The following is a 22,640-nucleotide window of genomic DNA, read 5'->3' as shown; positions in this document are numbered from 1 at the left end:
TTAGTGGTGTCTTTATTTCCTTTTTCACTTCGTCCTGGTCCTCAGGCAGTAATGAGACTTACTCCGTTAACTTGCTAAGAACCCGCAGAGAATCTCTAAGGGATCATCAACAAATTATTGACGCAAGATAGTTTTTTTTCTTTTAAATCAACATTTTGCTCTGTGATAGAAGTAGCTTATCTGGAGTGCATGTTTTAGAAATAGGATACTTCGCTGGTTTAAGTAATTTATGGCAGCTCACACTGAACATTGCGAGCTAATTTAAATTAATTCGTGGCTAATGGGGTATTTAAAATAGGTTTTACATCCTGTGACCACTGAACCAAGCTACTATATAAAATAATTTGTACTTTGCATGAATATTTTTATGGAAACATATATTTTCAAATTACTGCTAACTTGTTCTCCTTTACTGTACTTTTTGCATCTTGTTTTATATTATTTTAAGTAGATGATGTTTCAAGTGACAACAAATGTAAGTGTCATTTTCAATAGTTAGGAGAGAAAACACATAAGTTGGGATTAGACTTTCATTTCCTCAAAGTTTCAAATGAATACATAAAAAAATCAATAACTTTAATTTTGACCTTAATTATTAAGCATTTTCAGAAAAACAGTGCTGGATGAATTTGCTATGGTTTGCTATTGAATGTGTGACTTGACTGGTAATTTGTTGACAGTCCCTATGAGAACCCGTACTGCAGCAGGTCGCACTGTGTCATGAAGTAAAAAACCCCCAAAACATTTAAGCCCACATCTTTAACTCCTGAATGCTCAATATTCAAATTTGGTCATTTATTTCATTTTATTTTTTTGACCTATTCAAAAATTTATATTCAGTAAAAGCCTATGGTGTAGAGCCGTGGTGACATGCGCAGACGCCAACACTCTCAGCGCAGATTTTGGCACTTTGGGGACCGTCCACTTACCTGATCTGAGGGGATGGTGGCGCCCCGGCGTGCAGGGGTGTGTCTTTGGGCGGGGACGTGTCCACCCACCCCGCTGCTTTCTCCCCCTATATGAGGAGGCAAACTTTAACAGAGAGATACACGAAACATTGCAGGGTGTCGTTCCGTTTCTTGTGAGTTTTCAACTCCGTCCGTCTGGAAATAGCCATCAAGCCAGGAGCACGGGGACACAGTCGGCGTTTGGTTGTGGAGATCGTCTTATTCGTGCTGGCTGAGGACAAAACCCGAGCTCAAAATGCCTCGATCTTTTCTTGTCAAGAAGTATTTCTCCAGCAAGAAGCCTTATTACAGAGAAAACCAGCTGGAAAGTCAAACAGGTAAGTTTTCAAACTTGTTTTCTCTTTAAATCACAGTTAAAAAGCTACATCTACATACCTGCAGCCAGGAAAGAGTTGTGAATGTAGCCTGCAGGTGAAAAGACTGATCTATTCACCTGGAAAATGTGTTGATGAGAAAGGTTGATGCTCTATAGAGTGCAACCCGAGAGCGAGAATGATAACAAGCTTAGATCATCTGTTTAACCCCACCTGATTTGACTTCCTCTTTGTTTTCAGCTTTTGTCCCAGAAAGCTTTCCACTGGCCGAACTTCCAACACAAAACAACGCGTCTGCGCTCACTTGCCATCCCAGCAGCCCCTTTTTCACCAGCTCTGATGCCTTGCCTGCTCCCCTCTCCCCAATTACCCCGGCGTCCCTGCCTCCCTCTCCGCTGGGCCCCCTGAACCTCACCAGCTCTCCCTCCAGCAGCAGTGGAGAGGAAGAAGAGGACGGTGGCCGAACCTCAGATCCCCCCAGCCCAGAGGTCATTCAAAACATCTACCACTGTCTACACTGCAGCAAGAGCTATGGCAGCCTCTCTGCTCTCTCGCATCATCAGCTGTCCAGCCACCAGCTCCCTCCAAGCGGTCCTTTGCTGCAGACTGCTTCCGTTCCCTCAGAGGTATCCCCACGCCCAGCTTTCCACTGCAAACATTGCTCCAAGGAGTACACCAGCCTGGGAGCTCTGAAGATGCACATCCGCTCACACACTCTTCCCTGCGTGTGCCCGACTTGCGGCAAAGCCTTCTCCAGGCCCTGGCTGCTCAGAGGACACATCCGCACGCACACAGGTAAAGATTTTAAGTCACCGCCATTGATTCACACTGTTTTGACTTTGTTGATGCAATCGGCTGCACCTTGTGCTCATTGATATTTATTGACCGATGAGCAAATGTAATTGCTCAGCAGGACACAATCTAATCTCAGCCCACCAGTTGGTCTGCATGAGAAACAACAGCATTAACTCGGCTGGGGTGTTCTTTTCTGCTTAGGATCATTTAAAAACAATGACTTTAATGAGTGCAAAACGTTGCTTTGGTGCTGACCGTGTTCTCTGTCCCTCTGTTCCCCATGAAGGTGAGCGCCCCTTTGCTTGTCAACACTGCAGCCGGGCCTTCGCCGACCGCTCCAACCTGCGAGCCCACCTGCAGACCCACTCAGAGGTGAAGAAGTACCAGTGCGGCTCGTGCTCGCGGACCTTCAGCCGCATGTCCCTGCTGCATAAACACAGCTCCTCTGGGTGTTGTCCCTCATCATAGATCGCCTTGAAGAAGACGCCCCTGGAGCTCCCCTTTGGGTTGTGCTGGGAGCCAGCACCCACATCCATGTACAATTCCTGTTTTCCTAAGTGCCTTAACTCCATGATTGTCAAATATGAAATCACACTGTTGTTTGCTGCGTGTTTTCGGAACTGTGGCAGCTGAAGGCGTAGTTAATTCCCAGGAAACTTCGCTGGTGCCGGCCGGTCCGGGACCGCGGCCATGTTGCAGCTGCTTGGGGTGTGTTTGTGCGTACGCGAGGATGTCATTCCTCACCGTGCTATACATGCATGATGTGTGGGTGTTGAGACAGCTGTCTGTGCATGGTGCACCGTGGAGGCAGGGCGCTGAGAGACGCGCTAGCTGCAACCTCAACGACAGGTGACACACGCAGACAACATTTGCCCCCTCCTCGCTGCACAACCACACTAGGATATAAAAGCTCACTTGAGCCTGACCAAAAACTGTTATCAAAACTATTTGGATGTGTGGCTTTTTTTTCTTTCTTTTTCTCATTTTTTTTGGGTTTCTTATTTTTTTTTTTTTTTTTAACATTTGGTTGAAGATGAACTTCAATAGATGTACTTTGCAAAGTTGAGTATTTTTATTCCAATGGTTTTGTAAATAAAAGGATTTCTAATAAACTCACCTGGTTTTCTGTGTGTTCCTTTTTTTTGATGTAATAGTGTTTCAGATGACTTTGTATTGACACAAGAGTTCATTAGGACATGCATGACAGTTTGTGAATGGGATGATAGAGCTGCACACAGTTGTATGGGTTGGTGTGTGCTGCAGGGAGCAGGGAGAGGTTTACATGATGTTGAGTGATGGGTAGAACACCTGCACACACCTGCCCGTCGGTCGGGAAAACAGTGGGGACGCACACCGTGCAAGCAGGGTTGGTGGGCAGCAGGGGCGGGGGGGCAAATAAGAAACGATGGGATCCCTGTTCACCTATTTCTTGTCAAAGAAGTGGCATCTAAAAGAAAGCAGGAAATTAGACAGGGCAGTTCAGATCAGCTGGTAATGGGTCCATCTGAAGCTAAGTGTTCAGGGTGCAACATATGGCAGCAATCTAAACACAACGTACACCGATGCCAGCAGGTCTTGGTGAGGTAACAGAATTTACTCCTGATTGGTCTTGGTGCAGAAAGGTGCATGTGTGCACCAGTGTGTCTGAGGACGCCGTCAAACCCTGAGATCAGATTGCATGACTTGGCTTGCTCAATGTAAACAGCACCCTAAAGGCTGTGCGGATGCAAACACACAACCCCTGAATACAGAAGCTTACTTTGATCAGGGGGGGATTTTTCATTTGTCTGCTACCTTTTTTTCTCTCTCTCTCTCTGAGCTCATGTGAATGTGAGAGTCATTTTAACAGCTGCACACCTACGCAGTCACAGTGAATCAAAGAGGGCCTGAGCCCCTCTTGAAGGGCCGACCGTGACACGTGTGGTGGGCGAGCACTTTGGAGAAAAATGCGCAAAATTTAAAAGATGTGTGTAATTTCAATTTCTCCTCGCAATTTCTTCATTCTGCCTCCATAAACTGTACACTTGATTCCATATATGCTTTTGAAATTAAATTGACATCTTGCTAAGGGGACATTTTTTTGGTTTGTGGTGCGTAGGAGGCAGTCTGACTCTGTAGCTGCGAGGCGATGAGATCACCGGAGCTGTCATCTTTCCTTTTAAATGATGCTTGGTATCATATTGGCCCCCTTAAAGTATTTTGATGTTCACAGCCTCACGCGTGTGTCCCCTGACTAATTTGGCATTCCTGAACCATTAGCGACAGACATATAATACCACCGCCTTGCAGAGTGATGGCTTCTCTTTCTGCTGTCTTTTCACTTAGATTTTACCTAACAAAAAAAATGTGGCTCCATCTGCCTAGATTTACCTGCTTTTATGTGTTTTAATGTTGAGGTCCTTGTGTCTAAAATGGTTTTTATTCAGCTTTCCTGACCAGGGGTGTTTGTAAAAGGCAATTTCAATCTCAGTAAGTGTTTCCTGGCAAAAAAAAAAGAAAAGAAAATTAAATGGAAGATTAAAAAGTGTTTTTTTTAATAATAACAAAAGGACAAACTTTACACAGGCTTGTCTCAGGCAAGCAACATCTTTAACTTCAGCCCGTTGATGCATTAAAGTGCCAAATGTCTCATTAGTTTAGCTGAATTCTGTTTTAATCCAGAAAAAGATCATTAAGAGAATACTTGACTTGTGTTTGTCATTTTGTGTGGCTTATCTGCTCTTCATATTTTATTGAACATCTCACTCGGTAATATGTGGGAGACGTATCGCATAAATATGAAATTGGTACAGCTGAACCTGAATCCATAGTGCACTTGTTGGATAGTATTTGCCCATCCGTTCATCCGACCGTTTGTCCGTGGTTGTCAGTCCATTAGTTTATTTGGACACAATCAAATGAACATACTGTTGATCTATTCCTCATATCCAAATAAAACACACTGACGTTTACGGTTTCAGTGGAAGAAATAGTCATAAAACTGAAGATGAGTGAATATGTTTGAACAACTCTGCATTAAGGCATTGCTTAGGATAGAAATTAATCTGCCAGCACAGCAAAAACAGGTTCTTCCCTAAAGTATTTGATTCAAAGCATCTGTCTTACGGTATTTACAGGACTTGATTGGATGAGCGTCTGTTGAGTTTCTATTAAGGTTGCCAGGGTTTACAGTGGCCCATGCTGAGTGGGAGCGAGAGTGTGTTGCTGAAATCAGAACGTCAGGCTTTGCAGAGCTGATTCACTAGAGGATCAGGTTCAAGCCAAGAGGGTTAAGTCACTGGGCTAAAGTTTCCAACCCTCTTACAAGCTGCAGAGCTCTTACACAACTGCCCAAAGTCTCAGCGCCAACATTCTCCGCTGGAGCGACCTCAGAAGACTCTCCTCCAGCCCTTTGTCCTTTCAAAAGATATTAAAAAGTCTCAAATTTACCTAAGCCTCATCTGCCTCCAAGTAGAAAATTAAGCGACAAGTATGGGGAAAATAAATGGCATTACATTAGGAATAAAAAGGTGATGTAAGGATAATAGGAGGAGATAAGCAACGGGAGGGGAGAGACTGGACATTGGAGGGGGAGGAGGTGGGTGTCTGAAGAAGAATGGGTGTATCTGTTTGCAGGCCATTAATCAAATCAGTGGGGAGTTGAATTTACTGAGGAATGCCACATGTTGCAATGCAGACTTGATCAATGACATGTGCTGTGAGGGCAGTAAGATATGCTGACTTTAGACGCCGCCGCTGTAACAGGCGATCAGCATGTAAAACACATCAACATCTGGCTTATCCAAGAGTCAAAATAAGGAGGAATTCGTCTTTATCATCCAAAGCATTTGGAGCATGTGCCGCTCTGTGACAGATCCACACTGTGAATGCAGATCTCTGCGCACATAGAGCAGTTTCACCCAAGGACAGGATGCGGCCTCGGGGAGGGGGGCACACACCATTTCCTGCCCACCTCCGCACCCCCTGCTGTCCCGTTCACCAAAATGTGTCCTTGTGCATTACGAGGCTCTAGCCTTGCTCCTGAACAGCAAGACTCTGTCCCACAGGGTCAAAGGTTGGAGGATGAGCCACAAAGAGACAGGAGGACAAACAAACGTGACACTTTGTCTGTGGCAGAAATGTCCAACTTTGCGTTGCAGAGAGTCGTCAACAAGCATGTTTCCTTTGGCTCTGAATGCTGGAGAGCGCACAAACTCTACTGCAGAGCTCCTGTGTACCATGAACATCCAGAGGACAATGTTCACTCATCGGGATTTTACTGGATAAACCAGAACAAAGCTGTGAACAATTGTGAAGTGACAGGGAAATGATTCTAAAAATGTTGGTCCACATTTTTATTTAACCTCTAAACTCCCCAGTCTCTGATGGAGAAAGCAGCCCACAGCATAATGCAACCACACCTATGTCTGAGTGTGTTTATAGTGTTATACAGTGTTAGTTTTCGAGTATAGAACTAAAAATCCTGTCAACACTGAGTCGTGGATCATTGCAGTTCCCCAAGAATACCATTTCTGTCTGCTTTTTGAATTAAGGTAATCATTTGGATAATAGTCTGATTGAACTGTTAAAAATTAAATTGGTCATTATGCTTGTGGTCAATATATCTTCTTGAAATCGTTACCATTTCAGCAGAAGCATGGAAAACACAGCACAGACACAAAGCTCAGTTGAGAGCATGTATTGATTGGGAAAGACATGCAGTGAATTACGAAACAAAATGACAAACGAGGTCCTGTTGGGTAAACTGCCGAGTGGCTGAAATCTTAGAAATGGAAACTCTTTCACTTTCAAAAGCGAGCAGCAGCTTTCTTTGGTTTTCAGGCACTCTGAGCATCATTACAAAATGACATTATGCCTAATGAGTGATTCATATGCTTCTAAATATTTAAACTTTTTGATGCCACAAAGTAATTACATAAATTTATTTTGAAATATACAATGTCGTCTTGGCTCAACATAAATGAAATGCAAGTTTTAAATTTTTCTGCATGAGCAGCTTTCTGGTTTGTCCTGATCTGCCACACAGTGATCTGTTTAGAGGCGTTGTCAAAGCTGCACAGATACACCGGTGCTCGATGTCACAGTGGCCTCTGTGAGGATCACCCACCTCCGAGTCTGCTGCTGCTGAGAGAGTCCCACCATCTGGCAGAGTTATACTTTATCCACCCAACATGCTGTAATACAAACGGAGAAAATCTGGTTTGCAGTGGATGGGACAAGGGGGGAAATTGGAAGAATAGAATAGAATAGAATAGAATAGAATAGAATAGAATAGAATAGAATAGAATAGAATAGAATAGATTCAGTCTATCAGTGGCAAAATTTAGGAGTTACAGCAGGAAAATAAGAAGGTAATTAGGAGCTTGCATATTTACTCGATTGAGGTTTGAGTCATTTTATCAGCACAGAGAATTAACAGAACTTGTTTAGTTTTTCTCAGTCAGTAGATTTTTACTTCGGAGGACAATTTTAGGAAAGTAAAGTTTCATCAAGTTCCTTATTGTTGTTTATTTACAATGCTTTATGAAATTAGTGCAAAATGAAAAGAAAACTACATCTTATCAACCCACGTTGAAAGTTCACAATCAAAAGTCAGATTCAATATCTCTTTTTCTACAATGGCTCTCTTCTTGCCACTTTGCAGCTCCTCGAGAATTACCACAGGCCTTTTTCCTGCTTTTCTTCACCTGTACGTTTAGAGGAAACATTACGTTGAGATGTTGTCCTGGATTTTCTGTTTGGTATAAAAGTACAAGCTGAATCTGTTCACAAGCCAGACTTTAAATCATGTTTACACATTTATGAAAACCATGTTTCTCTTTTCTTCCACTTTGCAACTATGAACCATGTTGTGTTGATTTATCACACGACAAAGTGTTAGTAGCACGACACAATTTAAAAACAACTTTTGTAAGTACATAAAGCAGGATAGGAACATTGAAGAATCTGTCTTTTTTATATGATTTATAGTATAATTAGAATGACTTTAACAAAAAAAAAAGTGTTTTCAGTCTTCAAATAAACTCCTAATTTTGACAGTTAACCAGATTGGAAGGAGGAACAAGATGTGCCTAAATGTTTTCTTGCAAATGCACTTATTTAAAAATAAATAAATTCCAGTGGAACTGCTATTCATTTCAGCGATGAGCCAACTCAAGACTAAATGTGGTGCAAGAAAGGGAGTGCGTAAGAAAGTTTGGAAACCACACACATGCACACACACACGCCCACACACGCACATGGAAAACTGGGCAAAGGCCAACGTGTCATGACACGAGAAAACAGAGAAAATACATGGAGCTGACTTACTAAGGAGGATGTTATTGTCAGAGCAGATAAAAATGGGTGACAATCTAATCAAGGTAGGAAGATTGAAAAGTATTAGTTTTCTTTGGAACTAGATGAGTCTGTTAGAGCTGGCAGCAGCTGAAATTCTCCTGTTCTAATTGTTTTTCTCTCTTTATTCACTCTCTTCTCTCACCTCAGACTGTTGTGTGATTCTTTTTTTTTCTTTTTTTTTTAACCACTGGTATTCAAGTATTTGCCTCCAGGGTGCTGCTGGCAGTGCTAGGAGTTGCAAGGTGCACTCTTGTCCTCGTGTCAGGACCTGTGTGGACCCAGGGGGCCACCAACTGAAGGACGGGGACAGTCCTATTGTCCCAAAGCATTCCACGTGAACAAGGTAAAGAGCGAGGGAGGTGGCTTAGGGTGGGGAGTCATGCTTTGAGTGGGGATCTGGAGCGTATATGTTATTGTAAAGAGCACAGATTGTCTCCCGCCTCGCTCCATCCTATCCTGTCCCCTGAGTTGCTGCAGGCTAAGTAAAATACACCTGCCTGAAATCTACACCTCAGGGCCAGATGCCTATCTCCAAAATCTCCAGAGTTTTCCATAAACACACCAAATGTTGCACACACACTCAGAGCAAGAACATCTGGTTATATCAAACCTGCTGAAATTTGAATTTAGAATCAATTCACACATTTCTTTGCCCTTTAAAAGTTAGTAAAGAAAATCATTTGATATTTGTTTTCTGAAAGCCCACTACCATGGTTAACAGGGACATCATGCATATGAGCAAAATCTGATCTTTGTTTTCAAAAGGCAGCTGAATGTAAAGTTGAGATCTTAAATGTGTTGCAGAGTTGCAACAACAAATTCATTAAGATAAAAGGTTTGTTTTCTATATGATGCTTGTGAAATAAAACACACAAAGAACTGCAGACCTGAAATATGCTTAGGATTGATTAAGATGGTGGGCTTATTAAACATGAGAGGAGCATGTGAAATTAGATGTTTGACTTGCTTATTAGAGTATTTACAGCGAGAGAAAAAAAAGGAAATTGCTCAGATGAGATAAAAATGACATCTGGATGCATAAAGTAATAGTTCATGTTCTTTTAAGGGGAGTTGTGTTGAGTAAAGATCTCAGTATTTTATATTAAGCAAGTGTTAAGGCAATGGTGCCACCAGAAAAATGTTCATCAAGGTGGCTGGATCTAATTATTTTAGGGTGGCACTATGTGTGTGCATATAATTATTCCATTTCCTAAAATCACAGATTTTAGGACAAGTTATTTTTTGCCAAGAAATGACTTTGACCATTATTTTATGTACAGCTTATTTCCACAAAACTCCTTCTTGGAGCTTCAGTCTCCTTACGTTGAAAGATGCTAAGCAGATTTTCCAAATCCTTGTTCTCTCTATCTGTCCTACTTTTTCTCAGTAATATTTCCCACACATAAATCTGTCCTGCATGCCTTCTTCTCACTTTCTGCACACCACACAACCCTTGAACTCTGATCATGTTACTTCATGACAGATCTGAGGTTTCTGCGTTTGCTTTGGCACGAGGAGAATCATTCCTGGCTTGTTTTGACTCCCCAGATGTGCACATTTATGAGACAGTGGATGGTCTAATGTTGCATGTCTGAACAAATGGTCAGTACGATGTGTATGCTTGTGAGTCTATGTGTAACTGGACCCTCTCATAGTAAGTGGGCACAGGTGTCTCACCACCTGACCACACCCCCAGGCCAGACGGCACCTCCTGTCCCTAACACCTGTCCCCTCCGTCTGTGAAAAGACCTGCGCACCTCTCCCCTTCTGTTTCACACACAGTCTAAAGTTTGTCTGGGAGGAGGGCAGGTTGCTGGTCTGTGACCAAGCCGAAGGGGGGCTTCTTCAGGATGTAGTGAGGGGATCACCAGTTTGTCTTGAGTATCCATGCAGCTGTCCTGCTGAAACCAGAACTCAGACCAAGGATGCGGCTCAATGCGGTGCCGCCTCTGCCCACTCGGTGACTTCGCTGCAAGCTGTTGGAGAGCGGCTGCAGAAGTTCGTGTCCTTACGGGCAACAGATGGGAATGTATCAAAACACTTCTACCATCTATATGTCTAACAAACAGTAGAAAGATTTGGTTTCAAAGCTGCTCTCATCGGTCCTGTTATTAATGGGCATTTTATTTAACTCTTCCAGTGAAGACGTGAAGTCCAACTGTTGTTCCATCTGACCTTTTAAGAAAAGTGCATGAGGGCTTCTTTTCGGCTTTTAATCTTTTTAATTTAGAGACACCAATTAACCTAACAGTCATGTGATTGGACTAGGAGGATGTCAGAGTACATGGAGAGCACCAAAGCATACAGAGGGAGAACATGCAAATCCAAGATCTTGTTTGAGCAAGAGAGCAGTGCCACCGACTGAGCCACTGTGCATTCATCTGTCCGTCCGTCTATCTATCTTTCTATCTATCGATCCCGGATAAGCCCCCAGTTTTGTCATGCTCATGATCAACAGTAGTGAGAGACACAGCTTGAAAGTAAACATCAGTATTTAAGAAAAAATAAAAGAGAGGAGTAGAAAAAGGCATTTAGATGACAGAAACAAGCAGTAATCTAACATGAAGGGATCTCAGTGGGGATGTGTAAAAATTAGATTAAAAAAAGTTGGCGGTACTCTGATGTTTGGTTCACAAATCCACATATGAGCACCTTTGTAAATGTTCATAAGGCTGCAATATTTTATCAGTTTACCCTTATTAAACATTGTGCTCATATGTTCAGAAAAATGATGAACACTTTTATATGAGCTCTATCTGAAGGTCCTGTCTTTAGGAAAGTTCAAATAAAATCCAACACAGGACCTGAGATTATCATTCTTTATTCTCTTCATCCCCTTTGTGCCAAGATTTAAGCTAATAATTGTTCAGAAATCATCTTATTGGGGCTAAAATCAATCTGAATTATCTTCTGATGTTTTATAAAGTTTCAATCAAAGAAGTAAGATTGATTATGATAATTTATGACAAATTATGCTTGTGAAAAAGTTCAGAAAGCCAGAGGAGCATCCGATCATGTCAGATCATGTCCAGAAATGGGGGATGAACAAAGACAGTTTGAAAAAAGATTTGCATTTGCGTGATTAAAATAATGTATTGTTTATAGTTTTTGCTCTTGAAACAACCAGACCAAATGTTACGACAGATTACAATGAGCTGAGAATTTGAAACAAATGTTTTATAACCAGAATGTGTCTTTAACAACTGGCTAATTAAGGACTTTTTAGTAAACAACTTAATTTTTTTTTTATGTTTTTCTCAGCAAATACAAAAAAAACAGGATATATCAACTCTTATTCCAACAAATCGGTTGTACCCAACCCCACATATTTTGTTTTATGTTGTCAGATGTGTCCCCAAGACATTCCCAAAAACATCAAACATACCAAGAAAACAAGGGCTTTCAGGTGCTGTATTAAGAATAATAAGATGATCCATGCAGTGAAGTACACCTGAAGATGATTAAATGCATTTTATTTTCATTTAGTATTATTGCTTGTGTTTATGTGGATGCAGAAGAGAGTCAGAGAGAGAAAGGGAGGGCGAGGTCAGAGCAGCCTGAAGGCCATTGTAAATTCCTCTCTGGCTCAACCAAAGACATTCTTCTCTGCTGTTTTTCTTTCTAATCTCTATGCTCAGATTACCAGCTAGAGGGCCTGACAGGAGAACGGGTGGCATGCGTGCACGCACATGTGCCAAAACACGCAGTGATGTACTCATGCACCACATCTACACACATGAATCAAACACACCTCGCTGGAGTGGGGAGCCAGAAGATCAAGCCCGAGTGATGTGAGGAAGAGATTTTTGGTTAAACGAATACAAGGAAACAAAGCGTACCAACACACTGAAATCATTAGGCAAGAGCTTGTGTTTTTGAAACCCAGAGAAAACATCAGCCCTGTGGAGAATACTGAAAGGATTCCCACAAGACAGCAAACCCCCGCCGGTGCCACCCAAACACACACAAAAATGCCCCATTTGAAACTGGAAGTCTTTCCAGATGTGACCAAGATGGTTTCACTGGAAAAAATGCCTCGTCTAAATATCTGTTGCAGAAATGGTTTCTGATTTGAAGACAAAATTTATTTCAACCCAGTCGATTAGGGTCACATTTATTACTTTTTTCAGAGCTTTTTGACTCAGTTTGTCACATCATCATAAGATGTACCAACAACATCTTATGATTTCATCCCAATTTACTTCAATTTCACATCTGTAATCATTTCACAAGTAGCCAGAAATCCCTTACCGCTTACACAGTTAGTTTTTCTTGGCAGTGAAAATTTTTTAATGAGCTATCAAAACAAATATCCACACAAGGCTAGAGTCTGAAGTACACTGACTTAAAATAAATGACAGAATCAAATATTTGCCACATCCAGTGACCGTGGTTCTGATTCCTGTGTGCTCCAGTTGAATCTGCTGAGCCCTGATCAAACGAAATTAACTCTTAATGAACTCCCACTGGTATATATTATTCATTTGAGACACAAGAGATTGAGTAGAGAATGAAAAAAATCACTTTTGATTATTTTTTTCAAAGTATTTTCTTTTACTCTGCAGGCAAGCAAATGAAAAATACATTTCATCCAACTACAGCGTATACGACAGAACTTCTAAAAAGAGTCTTCATGACTCAATTTTAATATTACCAACCTTAAAGGCTCAGAAAGGATTATTTTTAAGGTGAATTAATTTGCACTATAGAAGCTATTGATGCAAAGAGTATCTCTCAACTCCCTCTTCACCAGCTTTATATGTTTAGAAAATAGGTGTTTGTGATTCTTCTTGCCCAAACGCTCAAAGATAGAGTAGATGGAGAGAATTTATGGACATAAATATTTTACTGAGATTAATTTATAATCTCAGTTGTATTTTAGTTCTGAGTTTCAAGCTCTGGTTGCATGTTTAGTGTGTTCTCTTTCTGCTCCAGACTCAAGATTTTCCTCTAGGATTGCTCAGTATTTAACTCCATCCACCGACCCATCAATTCTAACAAGGATCCCTACAGTAAATGACGGCCTCTACAATGTTTTAAGTTGGGGGTGATGGGCAGAGTGGCCTTTTTGGCACCCACAGCATTTTGCATGTAAGTATGAACATTTCCCTCTTGCTGTAAGTTGTAAATGGAAAGGACATGTTTTTTTGTTTGTCCTGTATGGGTTGCATCAAACTCTAAATAGAACTTCACCACCATTTACAGATTTTTATTTGTAAAAAACAAAGGGAAAAAAGAAACATACTGTACTTCAAATTTAATGTTATATTCTATTTTTTTTTCTATTTTTTTATTTTGGTGTGATTTATTATGTAAAATCCCAATGAAATCAAGTGAAGGTTGTGGCTGTAACAAGAGGCTTCAATACTTACGGATGGCTCTGTACAGATCCCAAACAGCTGGGTAAATTTCGACCCCTGCAGTGAGGAGAGTCAGGATTTTTGAGACTTTACTTCAGGCCCAGTGAGGAGCTCCAGCAGGGGGCTCATACCACCAGACCCCTCTGGAATCAACAAGCAGATCAGGGGAGATTTGTTGCTGCAATAGTTGTTTTTGTTTGTTTGTTTGTTTTTAATCGTAGCAAACCTTCCGATGTAACTTTACAGTTTCCCGACAGTTTAGCTAAATGTAATGTTTCAGTTTTGATTTAACAACAACAACAACAAAAAAAAAACAAGGCTGTTTTTACTTTTTTAATAGTAAAAGTGGGAGGGGGATGGACCAGAGCAGATCCAACACAGTAAAGCGATTATCTCCACTTAAGATCAGACCCCCCTCTGTCACAGCAGAGCTCAGGCTGAGCTGAAACGCTCAGATGAGCCAGCATGAGTCCTCCCTCTTCAACAGGTGGGGAAAAGTGAGAAAAAGCGTGCACAGAGAGCGAAGGATGAAAAGACGGAAAACTCGAGCACCTGTTTTAGTCTTCCTTTTAGCGGGCCGGGGCTTGCTCTGCCCCGCCCAAAGCAAACCATTCATGTCTTAGTGCCTGCTCAGCTATGTGAGGGAGTGCTGGAGTCGGTTTTCAGGGGCGAGAAAGAGACGCTGGAATGGGAAAACAGTGGAGGTCGGCTTGTAATTATGGGTAACAATTGTTGATGGCTGAGGTGCTGAATCAGATTCAGCAGCTTTTCAACGCTGCCTCAGTTTTGATGCGTGTATATAGAGAAGAAGAAAGAATAAAACCTTGAAGAAGAACCAAATATCTCATGGGGAGCAGGTGCTTGGTGAGTTGGCCTGAACTGTTTGAACACATCCAAACATTCGCTGCCTTGTTATCTGATCCATTCCCTGCAAAAATACAACAGCAGGCTTATCAGAGCTTTTCAGATTCTCTCCCACCTGATATCTAACCGCGCTCACACTTAATGCCGGCATGCATTTAGAGCTCACTGGAGGCTCATTAGCCTCCTGGTGGGGGGGGTTAGAGTGGGGAGGGGGGGTCAGGGGCTTCAAAGTGGCAGGATCATTGCAGAGTCACCCAGCAATCCTACCATGGGGGTCTGGAGCCGCAGCGTCTCACCCCTAATGAGAGGCCATGACACGCACACATATGCACACAGTTTGACCCCTACAGACCAGCTGGAAAAGAGAGGCTGACCCCTTCTCCTCCCTCATCTCGCCCGGATTCAACTGCACACATTCTGTGCCTTGTGAAAGTATTCGCAGCTCTTTAACTTTTGTTTATACATTTTGTTCCGTTACAGCGACAAATGTCCATGGAACAGGATGGCAGGTTTTCAAAAATATTTAGAACCAGATCAACCTTCCCGTCACTTCCAAATGTTCTGCAGCTGCTAACGTGTTTTCTTCCCAAATTGTTTTGCATAGATCGATTCATCTTCCCTTTGGCTCTGAGGAGCTTCCCTGTTCCTACTCAAGAAAACAGTCCCCACAGCATGATGCAGCCACCACCATGTTTTTCAGCCTTTCTAAGATAGTTGCTGTATTTACACACAAGAACACAGAAATGAATTTTATTTTCGGGTCCCGTGACATCTGTATGTTTCCCAGGCCAGGTGAATAGAGTTAAAGTTGTATAACTTTTTTTTTGTGATCTGCATCCTATTTTCTTGCTTTGTTGTGCACTTTTTGCTTTAAATTAGAGAAAAAGAAATTGGTTCTCTTTATTTGTTTATATAAGCAACATTTATGGATGACTATACTGCGTAAATGTTTATCTATTAGTTGTGATTTGACAGAATAATTAATGTTCTGCAACTGCTAGATGCACTGTTAGCCTTTGCTGTATTTTCTACAGCTAAATACCGCAAAATGCCCAGTAAAACTAACATAAAACATCTTTACAATTAGTTACTGTAATTTGCATTGCATTATGGGTAAAGGACATTGTATTACAGTAACTTACTGTATGTTTTGAAGTTGCAGTAAGTTACTGTTTACACATTGCAGTAGTGGTACTGTACTTAGAATGTCTTGTACTGTTAGCCTTTGCTGTATTTTTTACAGCTAAATACCGCAAAATGCCCAGTAAACTAACATAAAACATCTTTACAATTAGTTACTGTAATTTGCATTGCATTATGGGTATAGTACATAGTATTACATTAACTTACTGTATGTTTTGAAGTTGTAATTTACTGTTTACACATTGCAGTAGTGGTACTGCACTTATAATGTCTTTGCGCTGGCCATGTAAGAATTCTATTTGATTTCCAACGGTCATCATAGATGTTTCATCGTGGTTCCCTGTTTCTGTATTTTTACTCCTTTAGTGGTTAACATATTTTTAAGGCAGAAAGAGAGTGTGTACTTTTGTTTTTTTCACATCCTAGCTAACATTAATATGCAGTTTATCTGGCTACGTCATCAAGGGTGGCTTCGCTTCCAACGTTTTTCTGATGACGTTTGTTTTAAACTCCGAAGCTTTTTCCGTCCAAGTGCAAGTGCAGCTCTGTCGCCGTGCTGTGGGCTCACACTGCTTCAGCTCTTCGCAAGACAGGTAAAAAAAACACTTCTTAGAAAACTGTTTGAAGCCAAAACTTAATCTGGATATGTACATTTTAGATGGAGCTAACGTAACTTATAGCATCATGCTGTAATGCTATAACTTAGCATGAGGTGAAAGATAGAAAAATATGATGGTGTTATTTTTTGAGCTGGTTCGGAATTAACGTTAGCTAAGGTGCTAATTTTACCGAAGGTTTTAGCTTGACTTTTGCCGCTAAATCTTCCTCGAACGACTAGCTTTGGGTTGAGATAAGCTCAGTGCTGAGTGTCTGTTAGCATTGTTGTTACATCCTTTGTCGAACAATATAACGTTAACTGATAATTGATCCCCCCCCCCTTTTTTTTAAATAACTAATAACTAATTATCTAATTATTTTATTAGATAATAAAATAATCTAATAACTGTTAATTTGTTTAAACCATGACCTTGCAAATGTTAAGAGTGCAGATTAGCTAGGTCAACAAGGATGAATTCTAATTTGTTCTTTTTTTTCTTTTTGTCAGATGACTTTTTTTTTTACTCCCAAGCTTTTTTCCTCCAAGTGGCTGTGCAGTTCTGTCCTGCTGAGTGCTAACATAGTTTCAACTCTTGAAAAGACAAGACAACAGGTAAAAAGACAGCTCTTCAAACATATTTGAAGCCACAAAATAGTCTGGAAATGTAGAGGAGCAGCTAACCTAATCTATAACTTTGAGCTTGCTACAGCTAGTTAGCCTGCTAAAGTAGCATTACATCTCCAACATAGTGTATAAGAGTCTGTAAATGAGGACAAAGGTGGAAAACATTCAAGTGGTTTCTGTTATTTTTTGAGTTGGTTCAGCAGGTGGACAAAAAAGTTAATTTCCAACCCTGGTTACATATAAGGACTGTTCACCTGTTTAAACCATGCTCTTACAAATTTAAAGTTAAGTCAGTACTAACAGGTGCAATTATGTACAGGTGTAAATTCTGCAGTATTTGTACTTCATAATTTAGAGAATTTTGTAGTCATGTGAAGAAACATCAACACACAGCTAATTATTGGTTTCGTTGTGGAATACAGCAATGTCCTACTTCCGTCAGAGAAAAAGAAAACATTTCAAAGAAAAAGACTCAATCTTCATCTTGGTTGATGTAATTTTATATCAACTCTTAACTTAAAACACACATCTTAAATCAGAATTGTTCAATTAATTTGTTAAAGGTATCAATTCACCCAAATCACAAACATTTTGTTAACCCATATTGTACTTAGCCATTCAGATACTGTATTTGTGGAATGTAATGCTTTAAAAAATCCGTTTAGCCTCACAAACTGTCATTCACATCCGCAGTTTCAGAGTGATAGCAGGATGTAGGGGTAAAGTCTAGTCTAGTCTCCGGGGTGAGGTTCTCAAAAACCCGTTGTAATCTGGGTGAACTGGCCCTTTAAATATAAATTACTACCAGTAATTCATATTTAAGAGTTTTCCTTTTATGTTTCAAAGGTATCTTCCACCAAGATGTCTGTTGAGATGGAAATGACCTTACCTACAACACCAAGGGTAATCATGCTTGGTAAGAGGAATATTTTCTATCACTATAATTTTTATAGCAATGTATGTAATAGTTATGGTAGTCTGTACTTTTACTCACTAGCGTTAGCCTGACAAGGGTTTGTCTATTTTAGGAAATAGCTTGATGTCTGCAACCTGGTGGATGGTCAGTATGGAGGAGAAGGTATTTTTCAAGCCTGAGCAACTACATGACTTTGCCAGTGTCCTTGCTGTCTTTTTGGGTCATATTATGACTTCAATCTGGAGTATCAGGAGTCAGCATCCACCACACTGGAGATGATACAACGGTAAGTACTTTACACCAAACCATTTATGAATTAAATTTAATGACAGTTTGACTGATGATGAAGAACCATAGCTGATTGCTGTATTGCATGTCTTCATTTTAAAAAATACAATTAATATATTTTATTTCTGTTAAAAGATTCTTTGTGAGGATCAATCCAGATGTTGGTACCAAATGCACAGCCAAAGTCAGTACAAGCTGCAAGACGGGAAGTCAAGAGGAAAGTAGTCAGTGTCAACTCCCGGATCAACACCTTCCTCAAACGACTCGCTGAATTTGAATGGAGGACTTCCAACTAGGTAAGCATTTTACCAAATGTTTATTATTTTATTGTCCACCAACAAAATGACTAAAAAGATTGTTATGACATGTTGTATTTCATCGTCTCCTTGGGGACATTTGCAGGGTCTCAATACAGTACGCAATCGTTTGAATTAGTGAAGACTGACTGACTGCTTTTGCCATAAACAATCCAAAAACCTGAAGTGAAGCCAGTCCTGCTCATTCTTTATGCAGCTTCTATTATCACTTCAGTGTAATTGATTTTTTTTTAAACAAATTATCAACTTAATGCTGCTTTATGCCAATGGTTTTATGCATTTGGACATTGTCACTTCAGCTTAATTTGTCAGCCTTCCTGTTGATTTGAAAATGTAGATAACTTCCTGACCATCTCATGACCTCCCACATTTTCTGTCTTATTCTTTACAGTTCAGCTTCCACAAGATGGATCTCACTGATTTTGTTTGACGAATGGAATAAAAGTTCTTCTGATGTAGGAAATGCATCTGATATAACAATAATTATTGATATGAATGTCTACCATACAGTACATTATCACACTTGCACTGTTTTTGTGATGTATTGTGTAACAGTGCACATTTAAGCTACTGTTAACTGCTTTCTGACAATGCAGCCTCTGCTGGTTTTTGACTGTTCACCATTTGAATGATATACGTGTTCATGTTGGTGCATACCTGATGTGGTACATAAAATTTGTAGTGCCCAGTTTTTTTAGTTGTTCTTTTGTTGTACAGTGTGGAACAAATAGAAAAGGTTATGTAAAGATTGTTACTGTTATTGGATCCAGATGCATTCAAGTGTCCATATTGAATGAAATACAGTTCATATTCAAATGAAGTTAAGTATATTCTATATATTTTTTAAAAGTCAGTCTTTAAATAGTTTATGGCTGGTACTTGATGCACACACGTTCATGTTGCTACATACATGTGCCATAAAAAATATTGACATGACCTGTAGTGTGTTCTATGGTTTTGTTGTTTTATAGCACATTATATTATATTGTGACATTGTTCTTTATGATATTGTGAATATATAAATGGATTTTATTTCAACAAATCTGCTGAAAATAAATACCCGTTTTTATTCACAGTACTTGGACTAAAATTTCTTTTATGAAATTTTTCGGTTTATGGCAAAATATTCTTGTATTAAAAAATGTAAACTTTAATTTACAGTAAAACTGACTTTATGTTGTGAAACAAGTTTACAGTAGACCAGCTTTACTATAAAATACATTTACAGTTTTATGCTATAAACTACATTTACAGTAAAGCAGTTATAACTGCAAAGCACACGCACAGTAAAAATTAACTGTGAAATATCATGACAGTAAAGGTACCGTAGAATGTCAATTACAGTAACTTACTGGCAACACTGTTGCCAGTAAGGTACTGTAGAATGTCAATTACAGTAACTTACTGGCAACACTGTTGCCAGTAAGTTACTGTAATTGACATTCTACAGTAACTTACTGGCAACACTGTTGCCAGTAAGTTGCCAGTAAGTTACTGTAGAATGGCAACTACAGTAACTTACTGGCAACACTGTTGCCAGTAAGTTACTGTAGAATGGCAACTACAGTAACTTACTGGCAACACTGTTGCCAGTAAGGTACTGTAGAATGGTAATTACAGTAACTTACTGGCAACAGTGTTGCCAGTAAGGTACTGTAAAATTACAATAAAAAGTCTAACAGTGTGTTTATCAGGATGTGTTTAAGGACCAACAATTTCAGTTCTCAGTTCTCAAAGACACCAGAAAACCAGGAAATCAGGCATTTATCAATTACCACAAGTGTCTTCGAACACATTTAGAGGCATGTTGGACCAGCAGAGTGGGGGGTAAGAATAGAGGAAGGGGAAATGAGAGAGCAGTGGGGGGTACTTTGGATTTGCTTTCTGCCAGAGAGGCAAGTGCACCACCACCAGCAGAAGCGACAGCAGCAGGGGGACGGAGGGGTGCAGGGTCAAGGGAAGAGGCACCTTGCAACAGCTGGTCTCAATTATCCACGGAGGCACTGCTAAGTGTACAGGAGCATGTGTGTAAGCAAGTGTGTGTGTGGTGGGGAGGTGTGGAGGGGCTGAGACCACTGGCGCCAGGAGGGGTGCAAGAGGTCAGAGAGGATGAAGATTATAAAAATACTGACAGCCAGTTGGCCTTGGTGCTGCTGGTGCTGCTGCACTGTGCAAGTGTCTGGTAGAAATGTCTTGAATGCATCACAGGATGTGGAGATGATGTGTGTGTTGAAGCAAATGTGAGAGTCCAGGATGTATCAGAGCGGTGTAATTCCAGAAACACCCTATGTCACGGGACATTTCAGAGGGGAAGAAGACTCCCAACAAGATTTAAATCAACTGCTGTTTTGGTATGTTAGATTAAATTAAATAAAATTATAATAAAAAAGATTTACTAAAGATTTTGGAATAAATAAAAGAAAGTGTAATAAAAAACACACAACCAAACATACAAACAAACTAATACACTTCATTTATCCAAATTCCTCTGCATGAGGAGATGTTTGAAAGCGTCTCTATGGTGCCATCTAGTGACAATCGGCTGCAATTGTGAAAAAAGATTTAGGGAGACGACGCTTTGGAAGCGTGAAGCAATATTTGTGGTCCAATTTGGAAGTGAACACTTTTTAAAACGAGACCATGGTATTTACAAAGTGTTTATCGTCAGAAGTATTCGACAAATGAGGAAAGCGTTGTGAGCCAATCTGTAACAAATTTTGTTAAAAAAAGGAAACATGGAAAGAAATTAACACCGCACTACCACGAGAAAAGAGTTGGAGGTGATTTATATACAACAGCACAACCTGGTGGCAAGGTTAGAGATGACAGACGATGTGCAAAAGCAACAAATTAGGTAATTAATCTATAGATGGGTCAGATTAATTTCTATCAAATATAAAAAAATAAAAAAAAAGATTTAAAAAAAGTAGTAATTTCTACACCAATTTATTAGATCTTGAACAATAAAATGTATAGGCTCTAAACTACATGCTATTGTTTTGAGCAATGCTTTTTTTATTTCTTAAATGGAATATTTCATAGCAAAATTTCACAAACACAGAACATTTTTTAAAGGGGCAGACGCATAGTACCATTTTATAGCATAATCAAGTAATTCTATTACTGTCAGGGCTGTATATATCAAACATGACTTTAACGAAATGTAATTTCACAATTTGACCGCAGCTCCAAGGAGGAGCTATGTGAGGGTCAATCATTGAGAAACCCCTGAATGGTTGCCACGGGAGGGCGAAGGATTTCTCAAATATCCAAAGAATCAAAAGAAACACTCCTTGTATGTTTTTGTTGAGAATGTAACAACAGGACGTGATAGAAAGTCGATTCTTACATAATACATCTTCTTTAAACTGTATATTAAAGCTGGTATCACTAAACAGATGAGAGGAAACACATTAGAATCTGAACCTTTCTCCTTTAGACATCGGTTTGTACGTTTGGGGGAAGAATTCAGCACCATGGACAGATCTGCATGAAACGAGAGTGCTGTCCATGGTACTGAACTCACCATCAAGGGACAAACTTCACTGAATTCATTTTTGAACATAATTATTCTGCTATGAATTGGTTTGTTTAGGCTTCTTCTTTTATTTTTGCCTGTTGTTGACATTGTTGAGTTGCATTATTTGTCTCTATTGATGGCTAAAGCTAATGTCAGGATCTTAGTGTGTGGATGTGAGATTCTTTCCTAATAAAAGTTATTCAGTGTAGGGATGATGATGATGATGATGATGATTATCACTGTTATTATTAATTTTATTGTTGTTGTGTTGTAGCACTTGGAATTTCTTCTGAAAATAGAAATTGGGGAATTTAAATTATTTTCCGCTTTTTTAAAAAATGTTGATACAGTTATTATGTCCAATGATTAATAATTTTACATCTCGTCAAGCACTATAAAACTCCGAAGAAATCTTCAATCACAATTAAAACTGTGTGCAATTGCTTCCATAAATATTTGCTGACGTTAATACAGGGGTGTTAAAAACTAGCATAAACACCGAGTTTCTAGCGATAATTGCCAAAACATAAACCATAATATCAGCGCAGAAAGCAGAAATATGTTGTTTGTGTTTTCGTGCAGGCTGTTGTGGTT

The 22,640-nt window shown here is 40.0% G+C and overlaps 1 protein-coding gene and 1 long non-coding RNA gene across 2 annotated transcripts; both read left to right on the top strand.

Annotated features, from left to right (window-relative positions):
• The first annotated feature begins 931 nt into the window (after positions 1-931).
• snai1b (snail family zinc finger 1b) lies at positions 932-3,189 on the top strand. The gene is made up of 3 exons (XM_044103901.1): positions 932-1,285; positions 1,523-2,077; positions 2,364-3,189. Exons 1-3 carry the CDS (start codon positions 1,204-1,206, stop codon positions 2,543-2,545), a joined length of 819 nt encoding a protein of 272 aa, XP_043959836.1. The 5' UTR covers positions 932-1,203; the 3' UTR covers positions 2,546-3,189.
• A 5,422-nt stretch (positions 3,190-8,611) lies between these two features.
• On the top strand, positions 8,612-15,425 carry LOC122830754. The gene is made up of 3 exons (XR_006370588.1): positions 8,612-8,759; positions 13,352-13,507; positions 15,245-15,425. It is a non-coding gene; the product is annotated as an uncharacterized LOC122830754 (long non-coding RNA).
• The last annotated feature ends 7,215 nt before the right edge of the window (positions 15,426-22,640 follow it).

Source organism: Gambusia affinis, linkage group LG01 (genome assembly GCF_019740435.1).
Source record: "Gambusia affinis linkage group LG01, SWU_Gaff_1.0, whole genome shotgun sequence".
NCBI lineage: Eukaryota > Metazoa > Chordata > Actinopteri > Cyprinodontiformes > Poeciliidae > Gambusia > Gambusia affinis.
The sequence above is the reverse complement of the archived record's forward strand: the minus strand, read 5'-3'. Positions and strand labels throughout refer to the sequence as shown.